This window comes from Polyodon spathula, chromosome 7 (genome assembly GCF_017654505.1).
Source record: "Polyodon spathula isolate WHYD16114869_AA chromosome 7, ASM1765450v1, whole genome shotgun sequence".
NCBI lineage: Eukaryota > Metazoa > Chordata > Actinopteri > Acipenseriformes > Polyodontidae > Polyodon > Polyodon spathula.
Window position 1 is genome coordinate 5,915,029 of NC_054540.1, and position 22,429 is coordinate 5,937,457.

At 36.8% G+C, this 22,429-nt stretch overlaps 1 protein-coding gene across 4 annotated transcripts in view; it reads left to right on the forward strand.

Moving 5' to 3' along the window:
* The window catches only part of LOC121318049 (synaptotagmin-1-like), a 193,955-nt gene extending 176,027 nt beyond the window's left edge, over positions 1–17,928 (forward strand). For all 4 annotated transcript variants that reach the window (XM_041254284.1, XM_041254283.1, XM_041254282.1 and 1 more), the window contains 3 exons: positions 870–987; positions 12,125–12,258; positions 14,511–17,928. In XM_041254284.1, coding sequence (XP_041110218.1) covers positions 870–987; positions 12,125–12,258; positions 14,511–14,717 — 459 coding nt within the window. In that variant the 3' untranslated portion in view covers positions 14,718–17,928. The remainder of the gene's footprint in view (positions 1–869; positions 988–12,124; positions 12,259–14,510) is intronic.
* The last annotated feature ends 4,501 nt before the right edge of the window (positions 17,929–22,429 follow it).

Here is a 22,429-nt window from a genome sequence, read left to right on the forward strand (position 1 = left end):
AACAAGGCAGTCTGACGGGAGAAGTTGTAAGGGCATCAAAAGAGGAAGAACGCATTTTCTCAGCTGCATTATTAATGTGCAGCCATCAGTAGACTCACTGTTGCAAGAGAAGGCATGGTTCAGCAGAACATCAACACACATGGCTCATCATGCTAAGCAGTCTATCTGTTCGGTTACAGGCTACAGCTGTGCATCCTGCCAAGGAACCTAAACACATGATGAGAGTGTGATGGGTTTCACAATCTTTGCACCGAGGCTCGACTGGCTCAATAATTTGGAAGGGAAAAAAGCCCCAAGGTGAAGGAAAACCACGTTTGAGATCACCTTCAGAGGCAGTGTGTGTACATACCGATTACTGGAGACCATGTGTTACATCTCAAAGTGGATTTCCTGGTTAAATTTAACATGACTTTATCAAGTGATATAGTAAAAGATGTTATTAACATGAACCAACTAACCCTAATATCGCGTAGGGTGCAATGATTTTTATTTTTTTGTTTTTTTCATGCATTCAATTACCACAGAAACACCTTGCTCAATATCTTTACAAAGACTGTGTACAGTAGCTAATGAGTAAAGTCTGTTAATGAAGTACTTATCAGTTTTCTGCCACAGTACCACTTTGAGAGAGGAAAACAGTGAGCTAAAGCTGCTTTAGTTGTGGTGAATGCCATCTGTGGAAATCAGAAATTCAGATGGGCAACTCCTGGTTGGTATTTTTCTGCCAGTTCTTCTTTGGGATAAATTGCGTGTTGTCCAAACTACAGTCAGCTTGTATGGGTCAGACAAGGGTTTTGGATTGTATCATGCATTTCTCTGTGCATTCCTACACAAAGTTAGCATTTGTTTCCCGTTTCTTTATTTGACAGCAAGAGAAGCTGGGCGACATTTGCTGCTCTCTCCGCTATGTGCCTACTGCTGGTAAACTGACTGTTGTCATCCTGGAAGCAAAGAACCTGAAGAAGATGGACGTGGGTGGCTTATCAGGTGAGGAATTATAGGGGGGCTCAGAGAGAAGCAAACTAAACTATCACACATGGGGATGCCACTACAGCCACACTGTAATCCAATCACATCTGGCAGACAGAGATAAGTATGGGTTTCAGCACTCAGTCTTCCAAATCACAGGAGCTCATTTTGAAAAGAAATAGTGGACAACACTGACTCTTGATGAGCCACGGTCTCTGAAGGAAAACCTTCATTATGTATAGTGATTGTGCTTGGAATGGTCCGCAGATGAAAATTTAAGTAAACGTCATTGCTCAATTTCAGACCGCCTTAAGTCATTTACACATACATATTAAAATACACTGAGCATTTGCCTCTTGAGACTTATTTCTTGAGATTCAGCACTTGATTATAAGAATGTATTTCCAGCTCATTGCTTTAAGTGTCATCTGTCTTGGGCTGACAATGTAATCCCGTACTGTGAATGTGCTGGTATAATATATGGATGATTTCCATTGGTGTGAGTGGCATGTATGTATAGTAACCTACTCACTATGTTTCCAAATACTTGTTGAAGAGGGCTGTGCATATATTGTGCATGTGTGTGGGAATATAGATGTGCAGTACAAAAAGTGCTAACCACAGATGTCTGGTCCCGTTAAAGTGTAGGATGACAAAAAGTGCTGAAAAGGAGTTATTCAAGGTCAGAGTACACCTTATACTCTCCGTTCCCTAGAGCGAACCTGACAGAGTGAGCTCCACTTTTCCACTTCTACTGTCTTGCCATTTTAACCTCTTTGAACTGTGGTGGTTGAAGAATGCAGCAATTAGTTCCAGTGGGAGAGGTGAGTTCTAATAGGAAACTGGAAAATGGCAGCGTTAGAACTCGTCCGAACCCTGAACATCAGCTTATATTACCTACAGTGAACATCACTACCACACACATACCAAAACAGAGATCTCTCAATAAATGGTTTTAGATTGCTTTATTAACTGCTGTTGGGAATGTGTTGAGGGTTTGCCTGCAAAGCGGTAAACATTTCCAATTTGTTACCAGCTGGCATGGTTATGGAGTACTGACCTCTGTGTCTCTGGGTGTCACTGGCTGCTGCTAGTAGAATACATCTTCTTCCAGTCCCATGCTGTTTGCAATCAATCAGACAGCAGGGAAGAAAAATGTAGGGATCCCTAGGGACTTGCGATATGATGTGTATCAACCATTCTCTATAACATATTTTAGTATTATCTCAATTAATTAGAAGAAGAAAAAAATCTAAATGCATGCAGTTTCAGAAAATATGCCTCTGATGATTAAAGACTCAATGACACAAAAAAGCTGGGTTACACATCACAACTATGATTTGAATTCGGCTTCGGGACTTTTTAAATTGATTTGATTATTTCAAATTTGAGCTTTTGTTACACATCTAAAAATGATTGCCACGTGTTATATGTGTGTGTATATATATATATCACTTCCCGACCTTAGAGGCCTGGCCAGCGTTCTTCATATGGGAGTCAGAAGGGAAATCTGGTCAAATCTATCATAATTCTCTTTTGTTTTCCCATTCTCTGCCCATTCTTGGTTCCCCTTAGGGAAAGTAACACTTGCTTCCTAGCCTTGGAGGCCGATCGGTTTGGTCTCACCTCCACAAGGGCAGCTCTCCGCGAGCCTAGGGGAAACCCTCTCACAAAGCACTTCTCTCTTATTTCAATTCCTGATTATCTGCCCACTCTAGGTTCTCCCTGGGGAAGTAATGCTTGCTTTCTCTTTTCTAAGTCATAAAGTACTTCTGTCCTATTTCAATTCCAGAGGTTCATCCTCCACTCAACTCCTGTCCCATGAAAAGCCAATACATTTTTGGCTAGTAGTTTGTCAAATGGTCAGTCCTTAGACTTATAAAAATGTATATTTAATCTAACAATGTAAATATCAATAAAGGAAGTGCACAGGCACACAGAGCACTGGTCATGCAATTCCAGTTTGGGCTGCAGTGTACCACATTCATGTTCAGTTTTACACCAAAATATTCTTAAAGTACCAACCAAGCTAAAGCAATGCACAATTTATCAGAATGCGGCATGCTAGCTGCTCTGTATGTGAACAGCATGTTCACACACACACACACAAACACACTATGCCAGGAAAAAAAAAGTTTGAACATAGTGAAAGGCAGAGTAGACCATGGAGAAGAGGAGGGCATAGCTTAGTAGATTGAGCAGGATGTTCATCTTGTTGCTGTTTGCCATGCTTATGATTGCTATGGATATACAGCAATCCATAGGAGGTGTGAGGAGGGGTTATATATATATATATATATATATATATATATATATATATATATATATATATATATATATATATATATATATATATATATATTTCACACACACACACACACACACACACACACAAATTGTATAATATCGGTTTACTTGTTACAGTAACAATTCAAAATTACAGTCTGTGAATTACGAAGACCAAATAATAAGGAATACAGTGTAAATGCACTTTAATTACCACACAATATGTCAGTTGTAGAGATTTCTAGCATTTATTTCTGAATTACACTGAGTGTTTTAATTGCAACAGAACGGCTACTTGTTGCCGTGATTACCCTTGTATGAAGATAATGATGATTGTTTTCGATAGAGCCTTCCTTTGGACCGGGAGGCTTTTAAATGCTGTAATTATTTGTTCCAGATGGTAACTATCTCGATCTGTTTAGAGAAACTGCATTTTAAGAATACTCCATGGTATTTGCACTGGAGCTCAACTTACTCTTTATATATTATCTAAGACTGTGCCATATGGTTCCAAAACAATGTTAGTCTACAAGCCTAATGTTCCATAAGAAACAACTACACAGCATGGTGCTGATGGGGGTGCGCTCTTTTTAAATATGCAGCTATGGACAAAAGTTTTGCAAGAACTAATTTTGCTTCATAAAGTCGAATGAAACCTGCTGAATAATGTTACGCTAAAACATTGAATTACGTACCGTTTTATATACTTAATGAAAAATTGAAAAATGTGACATTTTGGAATCTAACATGAATTACTGTCCGGTAGACCTTTGCAATACCATTTTGTAGTTTCTTTGATAACATGATGTTAAATAAAATATCTAAATTCTGTTCATATGATTTGTTTTGTTTTTGTTTGTTTTTTTTAAAGTATGTCTCAATCCTAAAATTCTAGATGATGCAAAACTTTTGGCCATAACTATACATTAAACTAGACAGGTTTGACATTCCCTTTAAGAGCTTTTAAGGCTCCACATGGTGGCACTGTTTGCTAAGTTAAAATCCCCATCGAATAAACCAGTTACCAAAAGTTACCACCAATGACAATATGCAGATCCAATTGCCATCAATAAATGGGAAATATCAGCCATAATATTCACAGGCACAATTTCAGGTGCCATTGTTAAATTCCAATACTGGCCATGCTGCGCTGGCCCAATATAGATTCAAGAAATAGCAGAAAACTAGAGGATGCATCTTAGTTAAAGGGTACATAAGGACCTTTTTATTTTATTGTGTTACATGTTCTGCTACTACTGTTTACATAAGATGCGTGTATTGTTTTATTTTTTTTTTACATTTTGACCACTTTTTAAACTTTTAAATTGCATTCCCTGCCTCAAGATGGCTTCCCATGTACACGCATGGACCTCTCAGAACTACATTTCCCATCATCCTCCTGCTCACATATGTAACTGAGATGGATGAGCAGGAGGATGATGGGAAATGTAGTTCTGAGAGGTCCATGCAGGTATGTGAAAGGTATGTAAAATGTTTTAAAAAATTAAAAAAATAAACAACACACACACCTTACATAAACAGTTGTAGCAACACATGGGAACATGTAACACAATAAAATAAAAATGTCCTTATGTACTCTTTAATTGTCTCCTACAGTATGAAAGTATTTCAATGCACAAAAGTTGTAAACATGTCTCACCACAGATGCAAAATTGCAGAGATGGAGAACAGAGCTGGTTGTAATAAACAGATTGAATGAATTCACTGCTGGTTATTGAGAAGCTATGGCAATCCAATAGACCTGATGTGGTTAGCGTACTATCGGTTGCATATATCTCTTGCATTATTAATAAACTCCCACTGTTCTTTGTTCCCTTTGACAATATAAAGAAACTGTCTGGGTTCGCAGGAAAGGTTGATTTGTGTATGTGTAGGCAAGTCTGTTTTAGGGGGACTATGATAACAGAGCCCGCAAAGGAACAAGAAACTGCAAATGAAAGTAAGAGCATTATGCTGTGTACACGTTTGCAATTGAGCTCCTGGCAATTTTAGCACCAGTGGCGGAAAAGAAGAAAAATACTTTCAAGATCATTGAAGATTCTGGGGCTGTTCCTACCTCTGTTAGTAGTAGAACTGTTGATGCAGTTATCTGAAAGCCTGAGGGTTGTGTGAGTAAGTAGCCCATGCTAGTGATTAATGTCATCTGACTAGGAAACACTGAGATGACAGTTGCACATTCTTTCTATATATAATTTAACAATGCCAAGGTTCCGCATAGACACAATACAAAAAAGTGCTTATTCACAAGTATATCAAAACTCTGCAATATTGCCCTGGCTTCTCTTGATGGCTGACTGTACATTAAGATACATTTATACATTAAGGTCTTCTTGCCAAGAATCCAGCTGCCAGATAGATCTAATTTTGTTCAATTAACAGCTGCCTCACTACTTCTGGAATACATTATCTGATCAAATTAGGTCGACTAGCAGCACCATTAAGAGGACCATTGTGCTGAAATCATGGCATTATTATCTTTATTATCTGGTGCTTGGATCCATACAGTATGTCTCTATGGACCCTTTGAAGAGAAGACACATTTGCTCGATGGGGATTTTTAAATAATAAAAAAGGCCTGGAAAAAAATATATACTGAGGAAATTGGTATTCTGCAGTGACGAACATGCTGTAGCAATTAATGTTAACCAAATAGAAACAGGGCTTTGAAAACACAGTGCTAGTTTAGATTTCCTGTTTGTTTTCATTTAAAAGAACATTTCGTGCTGTTTTATTTCAAGCATGTAAAAATAGCACTACAATGTTTGCACACGGTGTTGAAAGTAATCGGATTCGAACCTTTGCGTATATATTTTTTAAATAGAAAGATGAATTTGCAAGTAGATTAATAAAAATGAATCTAATGCAAAGCAGAACACATTGGATGAAAACCAAGAAAAGATCAGATGCCCACAGAATTGAAGGAGGATTTAATTGTATTGCTTTAAAACACATTTTTATTTTAGTCCTGAATTGTTTATACAAAAACAAGCCAACCAGATCTGTGTTTTTTTTTTTTTTTTATCCAAATGTAATCTAAAAATAATTTTACAATTATTAATTCAACAAACATGCATGTTCTTATTATACCTTCCACACAGTTTTCTTTTAAGGGTAATGTGTTGATTTACAAATCAAAATCATAACTTTGTTATGTACATTAAAAATAAAGACAACCAATGCATTGATAGTAGTTCTCTATTGTATGAATCTGATTATGGATGGTAAATGCTATTACAAAGATTTACAAACCGCATATTAGAGAATACTGTCCAGAAGTCAAACCTTTCTGAGATAGACAGCCGGCACACTTTGTTCTCCAAGCAATACATTGGTTTTGTTATTATGCACATGATGCCTCTATAGCGTCTGAATGTTTAACTGCTTTGATGTTATCTTCAACTGGTTGATAGAATGTTGAAATCAGTCTCAAGACAAAAACATGATTGATTTTGTATCTGCCTCTTGAAAGTGAATGATGTGCAGTCCTGTGTACAGGACAGAGCTCTTGCAGTGGTACTACTAGTTTCCGGATAACACAATGTTTTGTGATTAGACATTTTAGAAATGTTATTCATACTGACACAAAAAATGACAAAATGTCTGAAGATGTACCCTGCTCCTGTAAGATTAGAGCAGGATGATAGTGCCTGTTATATTTATCATTTAAATATAATATTAAGGCACATATAAATGTAAGTGTAGGTTTGGAGACAGTGGCTGTGGAACAAAGAGTGCATTAAAATGTAAAGATGTGCAGTGTCCCACAATCATGAGTCAGCCTTTTATGAAGCTAGTTTTAAAGTAGGGACATATACATTGTTTAATGACCACCATGTGTTATAGTAAAACATAAGTGTGATGGTAATAATACAGCAGGTGGTTCTGTTACAGACCTTCTCCAGCTGGGACTCAAACGTTTGCTCTTCAATGTGTCTTCATTGTCCAGATAGGAAGTTAGCATTTGTTGGATTCTGGCTTTTGGAGAAAGACTTTATTTTGCACAATTCAGGATACGTAATTGAGCTACGAGGCTCTTAGTGAATCGGTATGTGCTTAGCACTTTAAGTCAAACATGAAGCCAGATTATTTAAATCCATTCACACATTCCATGGTGTTGCCCTTTATTGTCAACCAAGTGAACGCTACTGTTTTACAAATAGAACTGCTTTAATTTATTTGATGTTTTAAACAGGCTTGTCTGCTAAATACCATAGTAGCAAACATAGAAAATCTATATTGCCTGATGACTGTTATTTGGGCTAAACAAATATCTATGTATTATGAATCAGGCTAATAAAGTAAAAGAATCAAGAATCAATTAGGACAGATTCGTTTAAGAAGACTAAAATGCAAATACTGTCAAAGGAAGTAGGAATGATACACTTGTAAAGCTGTTATAAATTCTGGAGGGGTTGGGTTCTGTGCTTAATTCAGTAGTGTACTAGTAGCCTGAAAAGCACAACACTATTTTCAGGAGTCTCACAAGGGGGTGACCTTTAAAACCATTTCCTCGTCCCTGCTGTTTGAGTAGTTTGATTTGCCAAAATAAATAGGGCCAGTAAATCCACGAAAAACAGTGAACAAACCATGTCACACGTAAAACAGTCCTTGAGGATGTTCTGTGTTAAACCCACACCCTATTTGTCTTGTTTTTGACAATGGCCATGGCTCAGCAAAATCCATAATCAGATTAGAAATTCATTATAAACTTTTCTGAAAGCAGAATACGTGCCACCTAGCAAATCTGCAGCAGTTATGGTATCAAATGCACAGGGATAGAAAATTGAGTCTGCTGCACCTGAGAACAAATAACCTAAAATGTGACAGATATTATATTGCTTTTACTCTCTATAAGTAAGAAAAGGGCTGGCTTATCAAAAAACTATTCAATGGCAATACAGTGACACTGTCAACTGATACTTTAAGGTCTGCTTAAAGGACAGGGGGTGCAGTAAATATTTATGTACACACCCTTCTATTTCTTAATTTGAATACTGTGAGCCATCGCTAGGAGACCAGCTACGATACCAGATACTATCACGCTATAGTTCCACATGAGTCAGACAAAACAGAGAGGTCAAAAAACGTTTAAAAAATCCTAACGAAACTAAAGTTTGCCATACATAGGCTGTGTGCTGTCCCAGTGAGGAGCCACACAAGCAGAAAACTGCTATACAATAGCTAACTAAATCCTATGTGTGTGCTTAGATCTGTCTTTACTCACGCAATACAGAACCAGAGATTCAATGCTGGCAATTAACTGTATATCTTTAATCATAAGCCTGTGAAGCTTCAAAGATCCCTTAGCATGTCCACGCCGACCCATCCTGGCAATGAATACACTGTTTGTCTTCTTTACCGTATAGGAGGGAAGTTTCTGCTTTGCTCCCCCAGAGCAGCTGTTCTGTTGTGTTGCTCAATGCACATTGGTAATTGCAGTACCATTTTACCATAGCGAGTGGACCTGAGATCTAAGCGAAAATAAAAGAAGTGCTTGTCAGGGAAAGTGTCTGCTGCTGATTGTGGTACCCCCTAACTCCCCAGCTGTGAACCCTAAGTCTCAGATGTTGACATCTCTGATAAACATCCTTTTCTTTATCACAGACCTCCGGGGATTTAAATAGCAGCTTCCACTCACTGTCAGGAAGCTGGTGTGAATACCAAAAATATGTATCTGTAGGTATTCTTGTAGCCAGAATCCCAGTACGTACTTTTCAGTCTATAGTACTGCATGAAGTCTCTATTACTGAGAATGCCAGCAGAAACGATGGACTAATCCGGATGCTGTTGCTAATCCCAGTGTTATTTTTTTTTTTTTTTTAACCTTCGCAGGAGTTGAAGTGGTTTATAGATGGCTTCTGTGTAAAGAGTTGCCTGAAACGCTTGTGAGGGAGTTGGTAGTTCTGTCACAACTCACTCTTCCAGCAGCGAATTTCAAGTGGAAGCAACAACTTCAGGCTTGATAAATGTCTGCTGTCAGACTCTCTCTTTCTCGAGGAGTCGTGTTAACAGTGTTAATGGGATTGGCAATCCTCGGAAATGCCGAATAAACTTCAGGTTTTTTCAACAATGTGATATCAGAGCAGGGCTCATTTCATGGGTCTGGAGATACCTGTGCTTCTCTGTAGTGCGCTTTCATTTTCAGAACAGAGGTATTCGCACTGGGATCTCCTTGAGCTATTTTTTATTTCAAATTCTGTGTAAGTAACAAAAGAAGATGTTTCAGTAAGGTAAACCTGTACTTGTACAGTAAATGTGTCTCCTTGAGGATATTTAGGGGACAGATACATTAGGAAAGCCAGAAGGAGTAAGGACTACTGTGTGACACATTTTTTAGCATCTTATGTCATGATCCTGTTTTGACGGTCTGCTGCATTGTTGACGAGGGACAGAACAAACTTTTGTTTTTGTTATACAGCATTCTTCATTTTTACTGTTCGATTTTTGCACCATTATTATTAAAAAAAGAAGAAAAATCAATTTTTCAATTTTTCAACTCCTTGCCTCAAGGAACAAAAACTTAAATGATAACAACAACATCTGAAGCACACAGACCATGTAGTTATTAAAGTAACAGCCAATGATAACAGTGCATTTTTTTACTCTTCTAAGTTTGGCTGGAAGGTCCAGACATTCCCAGTTGATTGCCTCTGCACAAAGTACAAACAGTGCAGCAGCGTCTGATTCCTAATAAGGTAACAGTAGAGGGTTCAGTGGGAGTAGCTGTCAGCCTGTGGAATGCAGTGAGAAAGCCGTCCAGGGAAGATGAAAGACTTTATCTGTAGCAATGCATCTATCTATCTATCTATCTATCTATCTATCTATCTATCTATCTATCTATCTATCTATCTATCTATCTATCTATCTATCTATCTATCTATCTATCTATCTATCTATCTATCTATCTATCTATCTATCTATCTATCTATCTATCTATCTGTATGTCTGTCTGTCTGTCTATATCTAATACTGTTGAAATTTAGACTGAATTAGACCACATTGCCAGTTAATGTCAGTTATTTTAGGTATTGGTATTGCCTGGTTGAATAATTACTGCTTTTTATTGTGGTTTTTTTGGAGCAGTTTTCAGTCTCTTGAGTGCTATTGTGTCTAGCTGCTTGTATTTCTGAACCAGTTATTGTCATATGCTTTTAATGAAAAGCCTAGGAACACTTGGGGGTTCTTAAACATACGTAATCTAGTTCTTATTGGGAACGTGTAACGAGATCAATTTCAGTATAGTGCAAACACAATTGATTCTAAATACCTTTCCTGCTTAAGTGTAATGTACAGAAAAAAGTATACATTTCTGTAAAGCTGTACTGATCATACTAAAGCTCTTCATTGAATACTGGTACAAATATTGTTATCAAAAAGGCAACCAGGACAGCCACACAGATTTCCCTGTCCTCTGTCTTATCTAGCCAAGTCACAAAGAGCATCCATCTCCCTCAGCCAGCAGATCATCGCTCATGTAGTAACTATGTCTGTTCTTGATATGGTAGAGCGACTCAACTTCCCCTAATGCTTTCCAACCAGTAAGCTCTTCTTAGTAAAGTCACTCCATGGGTCTTCAACTTTCAATTAAAAAATATCTGACAGTGGTCAAGTCTTCAAAACACAGATCTCCTTCCATTATACACTCCCATCTTCAGCTGTTGCGACCTTTCCTTATACCCTATGCAAACCCTTAGAAAATAATAAGAAGCCTAGAGATGTGGGATATTATGTTCATGTTGAAATCGTACCTCTTTTATACAGCATTTCAGAGTAACTGCAAGCAACACCTGTTCTCTTTTTTTTAGTAATCACAATCATTTTATAATTTTTTTGACATGCAACTTCATATGCCATTATTAAGTTTGATTTCACAAAATGACTTATGACATTAAAATATTTGAAAACCCAACGAAATGTGCTTAGAATTCACCAAGACTGCTTTATTATATTAATTACCCAGTATAGTCAGTGAGCTCTGCTTAATCTACTGTACTTATCACACTTGCCCTTAATTGCTTGTACAATCACCAAGTCCTGTCTCATTCAGCCAAGACATAAAACTTGTTTCAAAGTCTTCACTTAAAAATGTAATGTGCAATCCATTTTTGCTCTTGCTCCTTATTAAGTACAAGATTGTTTTCTTTAAAATGTTCCTTTGGCTAAATTAGCATTCTGAGTATAAATAAATCATAAGTACTACTTTAACATTTTGATTGCTGATGATAAAACTGGAGGGCGAATAGACCTGATTACATCTCTAATGAGGGCTCTTGCCCTGATTACTGGCTGGGTTATATTGGAAGGGAGTAGAAGACTGTGCTATCAGCGGAGCTGGAGAAAGTGCTCAATTAAAGGGTTATAGATCTGATCCATACTGAGTAATATCAATTGATCAATATCAATTCTGTCTTCCTGATTCCCGTCTCATTCAAGTTTCCTAGTAAATATAAACTATACTACTAGGCATAACAACCAAATAAAATGTTTTGTGGATCTACTGGATTAGGTGAACCAGGATGTATAATTTGAACATGCACATTTTTACAGAATTTTACATCAATGCATGTTATATGCATACAACAACATTATGATACTTGGTGTAGAAAACGATTCAGGGGAGGGCAATTGAGTGCTATGGTCACGACTCTGTGTAGCTAGCTAACTGTGCGCTACTGTTTAAAAACACATACAGTAATAAGGTGAGAATACTGACCAAATCAATAAAATGAATGCAGCACAGCAAATCTTTAGACACCAAACTTTGCCACTGTCTCAACATCCTTTTTACTCCAGATCACTGAAAGAACGTGACCTGAGTTTCAGCTGATCGCTATTCTTGTCTCCACAGACCCTTATGTGAAAATCCACCTGATGCAGAACGGCAAGAGGCTCAAGAAAAAGAAGACAACGATCAAGAAGAACACTCTGAACCCCTACTACAATGAGTCGTTCAGTTTTGAAGTGCCGTTCGAGCAGATCCAGGTAACACCCACTCCCAGGATCTAGAAATATGCAGCACAGTGTTAATTATCCAAGTCTGCCTGGTCTCATTAGCACATGTGCAGCAGCTCTGCTCGGTGTAATATATGTAGAACTGTGAGGATGATGATAAAGAAACAACACAACAGAACTGTTTAAATTATGCACAACAGGGATGGAGTATTCACGTTGGTACAGCTGCAATGAGGGGGAACAGATGAATAAGTGATAGATGAGTACTTAAAGATGAAGAAAGTTTTTTAAGAACAGGAGGAGAGTGTCTTCACATAACCTACAACCCTATTAACTATTTATTTAGCTTATGTTTTGTTTTTTAATAACGTATCTAGACATCTTTTAGAGCTGTTGCAATTTTTGCATTTTCAGTTGCATCAATTAATATATTTAGAGTCAAACTCTACCCTATCCTATTGGCCAGGACTCAAACAATGCATGGGGCTAAGACAGTGATGTTTTGGTTATGGGTATATTATGTGTTGAGGGTATGCTATAACTACTATTATACAATGGCAAGGATCCTCCTCCTGTTTATTTCAGTGGATTATGTACATCGGTCATAGGCCCAACACAGTGCAGATTTCAACAACAGAAAAATGTAATTTTCCCTACTATTTTCATATCAGACATGTTACAGTAGCTTTGCTTTCTGCTTGTCAAAAAACAGTGCTGACTCAACTGCCTTGTTGAATTCTTCATGAATTTCAATTTCAAATCCCCACCCTAGCAACTGCATGGGGCACCTTTGCTGAGGAGAATTTCTATTCAAAGAGCTGCCAGTTTGAATAACCTGTTGTACTCTGTGAAAAAGATACTATAATTAATGGAGAACCTCAATCTAGCAATTGCATGAGAACATCTGTTAATTTTGTTCACTATAACTTGTTTTCCCCAAAGTTCATATTTAAAACATCTGAATTGCTAGTAATACAAAAGCACCCAATCAGACTGTGAAGGTTAAAGACCTTCTTACTCCATGGCAACCGGCGGATTCAATATTCCATTATATGATAGATTATATACCTGCCACGGACAATCAGGAAATCTATTTTACTGAACAGTATGATGAAATACATCTATCTACTTTCTTTCTCCTGAAATAACTGCTGTAAACCACCGAATTAGTGGTTGATCCCCTGCCTTAATTGCACTCCTCCATGAAGACCTTTCTGTAAAATCTAACAAGGTTTTAATATACACAGGGTTTTAATATACACAGATACACTGCCACGTGAATACATTTAATGTATATCTCAATGTATGGGGCATCAGTCTGGTTCTTGAAATACGAAATATATGTGCAAATTGTATGTACTGGGGTTTTCATTAATTTCAGGGAACTGTTATATTTTAAGTGTCCAGTAGGTGACAGTGGTGTATATTTTTATAATTCATGTTTTCATCGTGAACCAACCTGAGCCAGTTAGAGTACTACATTTCATTCATGTGAGGAGTTTCTGAGATATGTATAGTAAAGGTATATATTTATTTAGTACAGTGTAAGGGTGGGGAGTGAAGGTTGATACTGAGGAAAGTTGATAGAGTGAATCTGTTCTAAATCATGGCTTTGCAAAAAGTGAAAACATACCATTACATTTATTATAGTCAGAGTGAATGTTCTAATATTTTCCATTATGGAGCCAAGAAGGTAATTGGGCAATTCCTTTAAGTGCTGTAATGCAGTAGCTGTGTAATTGTATGATATTGAGGCTTTAAAGCATTCATGTATGTAGGCTCATTTGCACTAGCTCATTTGCACTAGCCTTGCATATGACAACCTTTCTGTCTATCCCATCGGTCTTAGTTAAGGGAAAAAAAAAAAATTATATATATATATATATATAAACCATTTACTCATCGAAAGCTGTACCAAAGAGAGAATATCCTTTAGAAATAGCAACTCTATAACAGCATCTCAGCATAAACATTCTAGAATTACCTCCCACCTCCTAACAGGTTAATGCAGTTGGTCTGCAGTTTTGTGCAAACCAGAAGATAGCAGGCAGGGTAAACTGTTCATATTAATTTAAATGGAATCTTTGGGAACCTGGAGTATTTGGTAGGTTAAAGTTTATAACTGCATATTCAAATGAATAGCCAATCTGCTGTACATCCCAAAACACATAACAAACTGTTTTCCAGATGGATTAACAGTTGAAGCTCAGTGTTTATCAGAAGTTCTCAAATTGAGTTTTCTTTACATTCTCTCTGACCTGCTCTTTCTTGTCCCTCTGCAGAAAGTGCAAGTTGTGGTGACTGTTCTGGACTATGACAAGATCGGCAAAAACGATGCGATCGGCAAGATCTTTGTGGGCTTCAACAGCAGTGGAACCGAGCTGCGACATTGGTCAGACATGCTGGCTAATCCGAGGAGGCCCATCGCACAGTGGCACGTTCTAAAGCCGGAGGAAGAAGTCGACGCAATGCTTACCGTCAAGAAATAAAGAAGAGAAGCCTTTCAATACCTACCCATGTAGTGCTGTATATGTAAATACCTCAGTGATATGGGTCCATTCACTTCCATCTTTTGTGTTCTCTGACCACCATCACCTTTTTTTACAACAGTTAACGGTACTTTTTATTTTCTCTTGAATTTCCTTTCCACCTTTGCAGATATAGAGGCCCTTAAAAAAAAAAAAACACCCTCTTCTCACTTTACTGCATCGTTTGTTTTGTTTTTCAAGCCACCCCCTTCTTTTAAGCAATATGATCTGTGTAGATAGAGCATGACTCAAATTATTTATTGTATTACACAGTTGTATATACCAGTATCCTGACAAAATGATTTCTAGTCTGTGTGTTTGTATGTTGTTAAGCGTTTCCTATTCTGTGTATATCTCGATGTTTTTAATAAGATGTTCTATTTTAAATTATGTAAATGGACTGAGAAAGCTTATATTATATGAAAGCCGATATTATATATTATAGGATTCACAATTCTATCTTACTGCATTCAAGTTAAAATTCCAACCTGCAAGAAGACACTAGTGGAGGTGAACTCACATTGTAAAGGACAGTGCCAGTCTGTATGTTTACTTATCAAACCATCAAAAAAAAAGGCCATTAACTAGTATGGTTACACAAGAAAAAAAAGTATGCTGCTGAAAATGATATAAGCACAGGGTTTCTTATGACTTTTTATACTATGTTTTTTTTTTTTGAATTGAAGATCTTTAAGTTTAGCTTCATCATTGTACCAAGACATTCCAAAAAGCTAAAACGATTGCTTTTTTTATTGTTTGAGCAAGGTTTCACGGTGTGGACCGGTGAGTTACTTTTAAGTACAATAGGTCATCTGTTAAGACCATGCTTTCTTTAATGGTCTTTATTTTTTAGAAGCAGATCTTCTTGAACTTGTAAGCATTCCTTTGACCCCCTGAATATAACCCCCTCTGAAACGGAATGATTCTCTAGCCATTGTGTCCTTCAAGCTAGATTAATAGTATTTTCCTAATTATCTAATGCTGATAGTCTTGATGTTGGATATAGACATACTTGAGAGTCTGGAGTCTGGTTTTCAAAGTGGGGAAAGGGGTTTTGACACTAGCTTTAAGATCAATATTTTTAGATAACGTTTTCAGTGTCGGGTATTTTTTAGTAACTGCATGATTTTTTTAATAATGTTTTGCTAATTAACTTGGGTCGGGGGGGGGGTTGTTCTGCTATACTCGGGGGTCTCTTTTTGTAGTGTCCCCTTACCTTCAATCAAGAAAAAAAATCAAACAAAAGGTATATTTTACAGCATGGCTAAAAAGAAAATGAAAGTCAAAAATCCAGCAGGATAGTATATACATGTAGAAAATGCTGATGAGAGTTAAAACACTGCCATTTTCAGGGAGGTAACAACAGTGTCCTTTTCTTCAAGTGCACTCTGTACAGGCCGCGCTTGTTGTTTTTTTCAGGCCCAAAATGGTACCAGGAATGTCAGCCGCCATATTGCTCTGCCTTCTCACGGTGGCAACATTGTCAGCCATGTTGTTTTACTGCCTCTTTCCTGTGGCTGCCGTGTTCAGCTATGAGTTGTCTGCTGCAGGAGTTGGCACTAAGCTGACTTCAAACAGAAAAGGCTGCCAGGTTTTTCTGTTTGTTCAGAGAAATAATGGCATGGTCGCTCTGCATATCTACAGCAGCAGTCATGACTGCCATTTTGGACTGGGTTTTAATGGAAACAAAAATGGCTGCCATTTTGTATCACCACACTACTGAAGCCATGGTAGCTGGTATGTTCTCTAGTGTTCTTTTAACACAAAGAGATGAGAATAATAAATAAATAAATAAATACATACATAATCAGAAACCGTAAAAGTTAATGGTCTCCTTCATTAATGAAACAATTCAAAATAATCATTGTGTCCTTTACTACAGGTTAACAAGAGGAATACAAATTGAAAAGTTCTAGTAAATTAAAACAGATTCCCTTATCTTTGAGGAACCTCTTGTATATGCTAGATGCTTGCTTCAGGAGGAGTTTCTAAATGTTTTCAATGTTATTATGTAGTAAATGGCACTATTATAAAGCTATTAGTCATTCCATGAGAGTCTCTAGGGACTGCTTTGTGTATCACTGTGAGTGCCATGCATGCTTAGAAATGTAGATTCCTCAGTGGATAGCGACCGATTTGTTCTGTAGTGATATTGTATTAATGCTGCCATTCCCTTCTACTGCACTGCTGAGATTGTGCATAGCACAAACAGTTCTAATAACCGCGGACCAATCAAGAACTGATGGGCTATGCATTGGAAACAGAGTTTTAAAAGAGAGCAGCTCAAATCACACAGCATTTTGTTGAGCACTGTGCAATATGATGTCTGTTCTTCATGGCTCATAGTGTTACTGTATGTGGGCTGTGTAGCCCAGGAGAGAAGATTCTTATTATTGATTACGTTCATTGTAAAGCAATGGTTAGGACACAGCACATTGAGCTCATATTGAAATATGAGCTAAACACATTTGTGATGTGGTTTTTTTTTTGTTGTTGTTTTTATCCTATTTTTTGCATGCAGGTCCAACTACAAAATATTCAGGAATTACAATGAAAAAAAGACCAAAATGTTACAATTTATTATTATTATTATTATTATTATTATTATTATTATTATTATTATTATTGTAATATTTATTGTAGTGAGTAAGGATTTGTACACCTGAATGTACCCCTAGGTTTAGCTTAACATAATCTGTATGTTATTATGGGACCAGATACAGATGGCAATAAATAGTGATCATTTATTAAATCAAAATTCAGAATTTTGAGTATCACATTAAGTCTTTTGGGGCAGAGATACTGTTTATACTCTATTAATGTTATATGCAATTTAAAGACAAACTCCCTTTTGTAAATTCCATGAAATGCATTGTTTTTGTTATTCCTGTTGATATTTCTCATGGTTTCCAAACATTTTATTGTTTAGCATTTCCGGATCTCATACTGTGAATAAGGTTGGTTTGGGGATCTAAAAAAAAACATTTAGTACAACAATAGCCCTGGAGCTAAGGGCCAGTCCCACAAAACAAACTGCATTAAGTATAAATTACATAACAGCAACAACACTCTTCTATTTCTATATCTCCTTTCATCACAGGCATTTATTTATTTATTTAGCATTTATTAGAGCATCTTTAACCAAAGCGCTTCACACACACATTAAAACATTACATTAAAAACAGTCTCATACAGAATTTGATAAAACAGAAATTAAAAGAGATACAAAAATTTGTTTTTTAATGGTAAAAAAGCTAGTTTGTAGAAATTGAACCTTTAAGAGTCTAAAACTAAAATTTACTAACATTTTAATTTAAAAAGGAACAAAAGAAAATGCAGTTTTGATTGAGACATAGCTACGAGTCCCAGCTTCAGTGACACAGGAAGGCTAAAACAGGAGTAAGAAGTACACCTTTTCTGGTTTTAGTCAGAATTCTAGCAGCAGTGTTCTGAATGAGCTGTAAGTTTTGGGATACCAGAGAAACGTGCATCAATTCTAGATGAAACAAAGACATGCATTAGTCTTTCAGCATCAGATACAGAAATAATAGGTCTAGGTCTATCTCTGTTTCTGAAATGATAAAAGTATACCTTAGAAACTCTCTTAATATGAGTCTCGAATCAACAGGGTCAAAGATGACCCCCACATTTCACAGTTCTAGTTTTAGTTATGCTGAGAGACGTCTTCTGCTGTTAAAGTCTGTGTGTTGTTTACAAGGGAGTTAATCTTTAAATAAAAGATGTTTTATATCCCTGGTTATAAATGATAACCTATACCCAGTTGTTTAAATATATTAAAAGTCTATTATTTTGTCATTTATTTATAAGATTAACCTTGTACAAGTGGATCCAAAACTGATAAAATGTATCATAGTGTGACGAGTAAGGGATATATAACAACATTTACAAATGATTTGTATTGCATTAATAAAAGCGTATACATACCAGGTTAATTAACAGTGATAGGAAGCATCGCAGTTTGCAAGATCCGACTGCAAGGTTTCACGTGTGCCTTGTAAAAAGCCATTACCTGCAATGAAATGCAATGCTTCCTTTACTGCCTCCAAAGCATGCTCTAAACCCTACCATTTCTGTTTAAATAAAGTCCACTTTGAACTTGCTGTGTGACCAAGACATTTCATTCCTCAACAAAATAAAGAAGCCACACTTACCTTTCTGACGAAGCTGTGTAAAGTATTAGAATCTGATGCTGTAGAAAGATCCTAGTTGCCTTTGTGTATAGTAACTGCCTGCTTGAGTATTTTGTGTGTGTGGAAATTTTCTCTGTAATCTCGTAGAAATGTTGGGGTGTTCTTTCCTGCCATATTGCTCGTGATGGTGCGAGCTGACGGTTATATAGCTGTGTAACCCTTCATTTTTGACGAGGTGTTTTACAATTTTGTTTTCACTTTGTGTAGTGATTCACACTGTGGAGTTTCCTGATTGTTGTTATATAACTTCATATACACAGATGTTCAATAAAAATGTTTTATTTCCTGGTAAGCGTTTACAAGCCCTTTCATTGCTGGCCGTTAGATTTGATCTTGTGTTACCTGATGTATGCTTTAAGTCCTAATGTATAGGCTGCTACAGGAAAGAAGAAACACTATTATTTGAAGGTAATGAATAAATCGCAAAGGAGTGCTATCCAATGTTTTAAAACCATTTATTTTGTTCTCCTTTGAGGTGATCTGATTACATTTGTGTTATACTTCACTAAATGTTGTTTTCAGAGCTGTGTACATCATGTTAAGTAAATGTCTGGATGAAAAAAAAGCACATTTGCTGTACTTTTTAAAATTGTATTTAGTCAGAATACACCTGTGCCATGCATTTCTCATATCAGTAAGTTATTTATTGATAACCTTTAAGTTTATAAGGAAGTATTACCAAGCTTTATCAGAAAGCTTATTTACCAAAAACAAAATCACCTCTGAACGCAGTGCATTCGTCTTCAGACCCCTGGTGCCCCAAAAGGTCTACACATCTGGTTTTTGTTATCTTCCTTGTTCGTATTTCTCCTTGCTGCTTGAGAGTCTTTGAGTCCAGTGGCATTATCTTGTATTCTCCCTGAGACCTTTTACACCCAACAGCAGTCAATGCTGGGCATTCTAAAAGTCTTAGAGTCTGGCCCTTTGTGGTCCACAGCGCTGTTGTAGCTTGCAGTCAGTGCCATCAATTTTTAGCAGTACATGCAATTTGAACCAAACAGTCTGCTATCTGCAATATTAGTCTCCTTTTTCTTTTTTCTTCCTGTCCGCATGCATAGCAAACTACTAGTCAATTCTTGTTCCGTGTTTTCCAACACAGAAAATCAATAAAGATCCTTGTAGTCGTTTTTATCAAGAAAGCCAGCTGAGCATCCAAGAGTTAATATAGTACTAAGAGCAATTTATTTTGCCAAGAGTTTGGTAGTTTTTGATAATTTAGATGGTAGTGTGTCCAATCGATGCATTCATTCTGAGAAAAACAAATAGAAGATTGAGCAGAAATGTTTTGAAAACATTTACCCCATTTAAACTGAACAGACAATGGACACACTCCACTGCCGAGATAGCATGGTTAAAAGAAATTCTGATTAAGCTAAATGACCAGCTAGCTACTTCTATAAAAGAGTCTATTGCTTTTACACTCCATTACCTGGGAATGGCATATGGAGTGAAAAGCGGAGCCAAATTAAGTAGGTGGGGGGTGGGAGGGGCGCTCATTTCTCTCCATAAGCAAATAAAGAGAAACAACATGTCCCTTTGTATTAAATTGTTTGTCAGCGAAAGAAATGGTCTTCACGTAATTCCGTGGTTCTCAAACTGAGGGCTGTGACACCCTATTGGGTGGGCTGTGGAAGTGAAATCCTGCTGTGCAAAGAAATTGAAATGCCAAATGCTATTAAATATAGTGTGTTTGACAGGATATTTGACAAAAGAAAGAACTTTATTGTTTTTGAATGAGCACTTTAGATTTAGTTCAATATGTGTTGTAAGTTTATATGACCATTAAAAAAACTATACTGACCCTTGGGCAAAAACAAACTGGGGAAGGACTGTTATAATACACTACAGTCTGTACACCCTTTGTAATCAGTTCTTACTTTTGTACAGAACGCATTCCGGAATTCTATACCATATCTATATAATATATATATATATATATATATATATATATATATATATATATATATATATATATATATATATATATATATATATATCAAAACTACATTGTAGCTGCATGTCTCGCTGATGTATGATCAAATGGTATATATTTTCTGTATATACTTTGCGTGTAGGTATGTTTTGGATGGAGATGTCTATGCAGTAACTCAGCAGACCTGTTTTTACACTGTTGAAAACAAGCTTTGCCAGGCTTTGAGTGAGATTTCTTTCCTTGTTTAAATGTCAAGGCTGTACTTTCAAAATAATGGCAGCAGATAAAAAAAAATAAAAAGAGAGATGAGCCAAAAATAAATCATCAGTATTCAGTGCCAGATTATATGTGGAAATGTCAGATATTTATCTTTATTCTTTTGGGTTTTATCCAAGACTGATTCGAGATTGCTGTTCACCTTTTTAGGCATTTCATTTCTTCCACTGTTTAGATATGAGAACATTTCAGTGATTCCGGGTGCAGAGCCTGGACGCGTTTCATGTAAGCTCACAGGGGGGAACTTTTTAAACCCCCCATCTCAAGAAATGTTTCAAATAAACAAATAGATCTAGATAAACAAAGTATTCACATGGAGTTTTTTTGTAAGAAATAAACATGTTGACTAGCTGGCAGTCCTCCTTTTAATCTTAAACTCCTATCGGGTTGCCATCTTCGAGGCATGGTAGCGTCGCAGTGAAGCAGAAAATTGATTGACAGATGATCTGCATTCACTGTCACGTATAGGTTTAATTGAGTAGGTATACTGATATAAGCTTGATATGGACAACAAAATACATAACTATGCATCCCAACAGGATCCATGTGCTTAACTATCCCAAATGATAAAAAACAACCAGCAGATTAAATAATTTCAATGGCAACACAAAAACCACCCAGGCAACCCTAAACTCCCACAGCTTATCATAAATACTGAGGTCAAATTAAAGGCAGTCAAACTGAAAAACATGTTGGACAGATAGATTCTCTAATCAGTGTTTTGTTTTCCCCACAAAAAAGCCATTACCTTAAACATGTATATTTAAAATATGCTACAACAGAGTGTGAAGATGTCATTTATCATCTACAGTATTGCTGCTGTCGGCTGAGCCATGTGCCTATTGGCAGCAGAATGCAGTGACAAGCAGGTTTCAAAGGGGATCCTTTTAGCTGAAACTAAACCAACTGGCTTGTCAACCAACGAGGTCTGAAAAGCACAGTGGACTAAATTAGGGCAAAAGAAAAAAAAGTTACCAGGGTCTCATCTGCTAGTGTAGAAATGAACAGAATTGTGGAATGCAGCAGTTTTAAGAAATGGCCAAGCTTGGCACTTAGCTTCTGGTTACTCAATAGCATCTTAGAAGGGAAGTTGCTCCCTAATGACCTTGATAATTGTATCTTGAAGGGAGCCGGACCTGTCAGCTGCATCGTTAATGACTTCCTTCACCTCTCACACAACCACCATGGAAGCACAGGGAGGAAATTATTTATTTTCAGGGAAAGAATAAGCAGACCTGGGCCTTGAGCCCTAT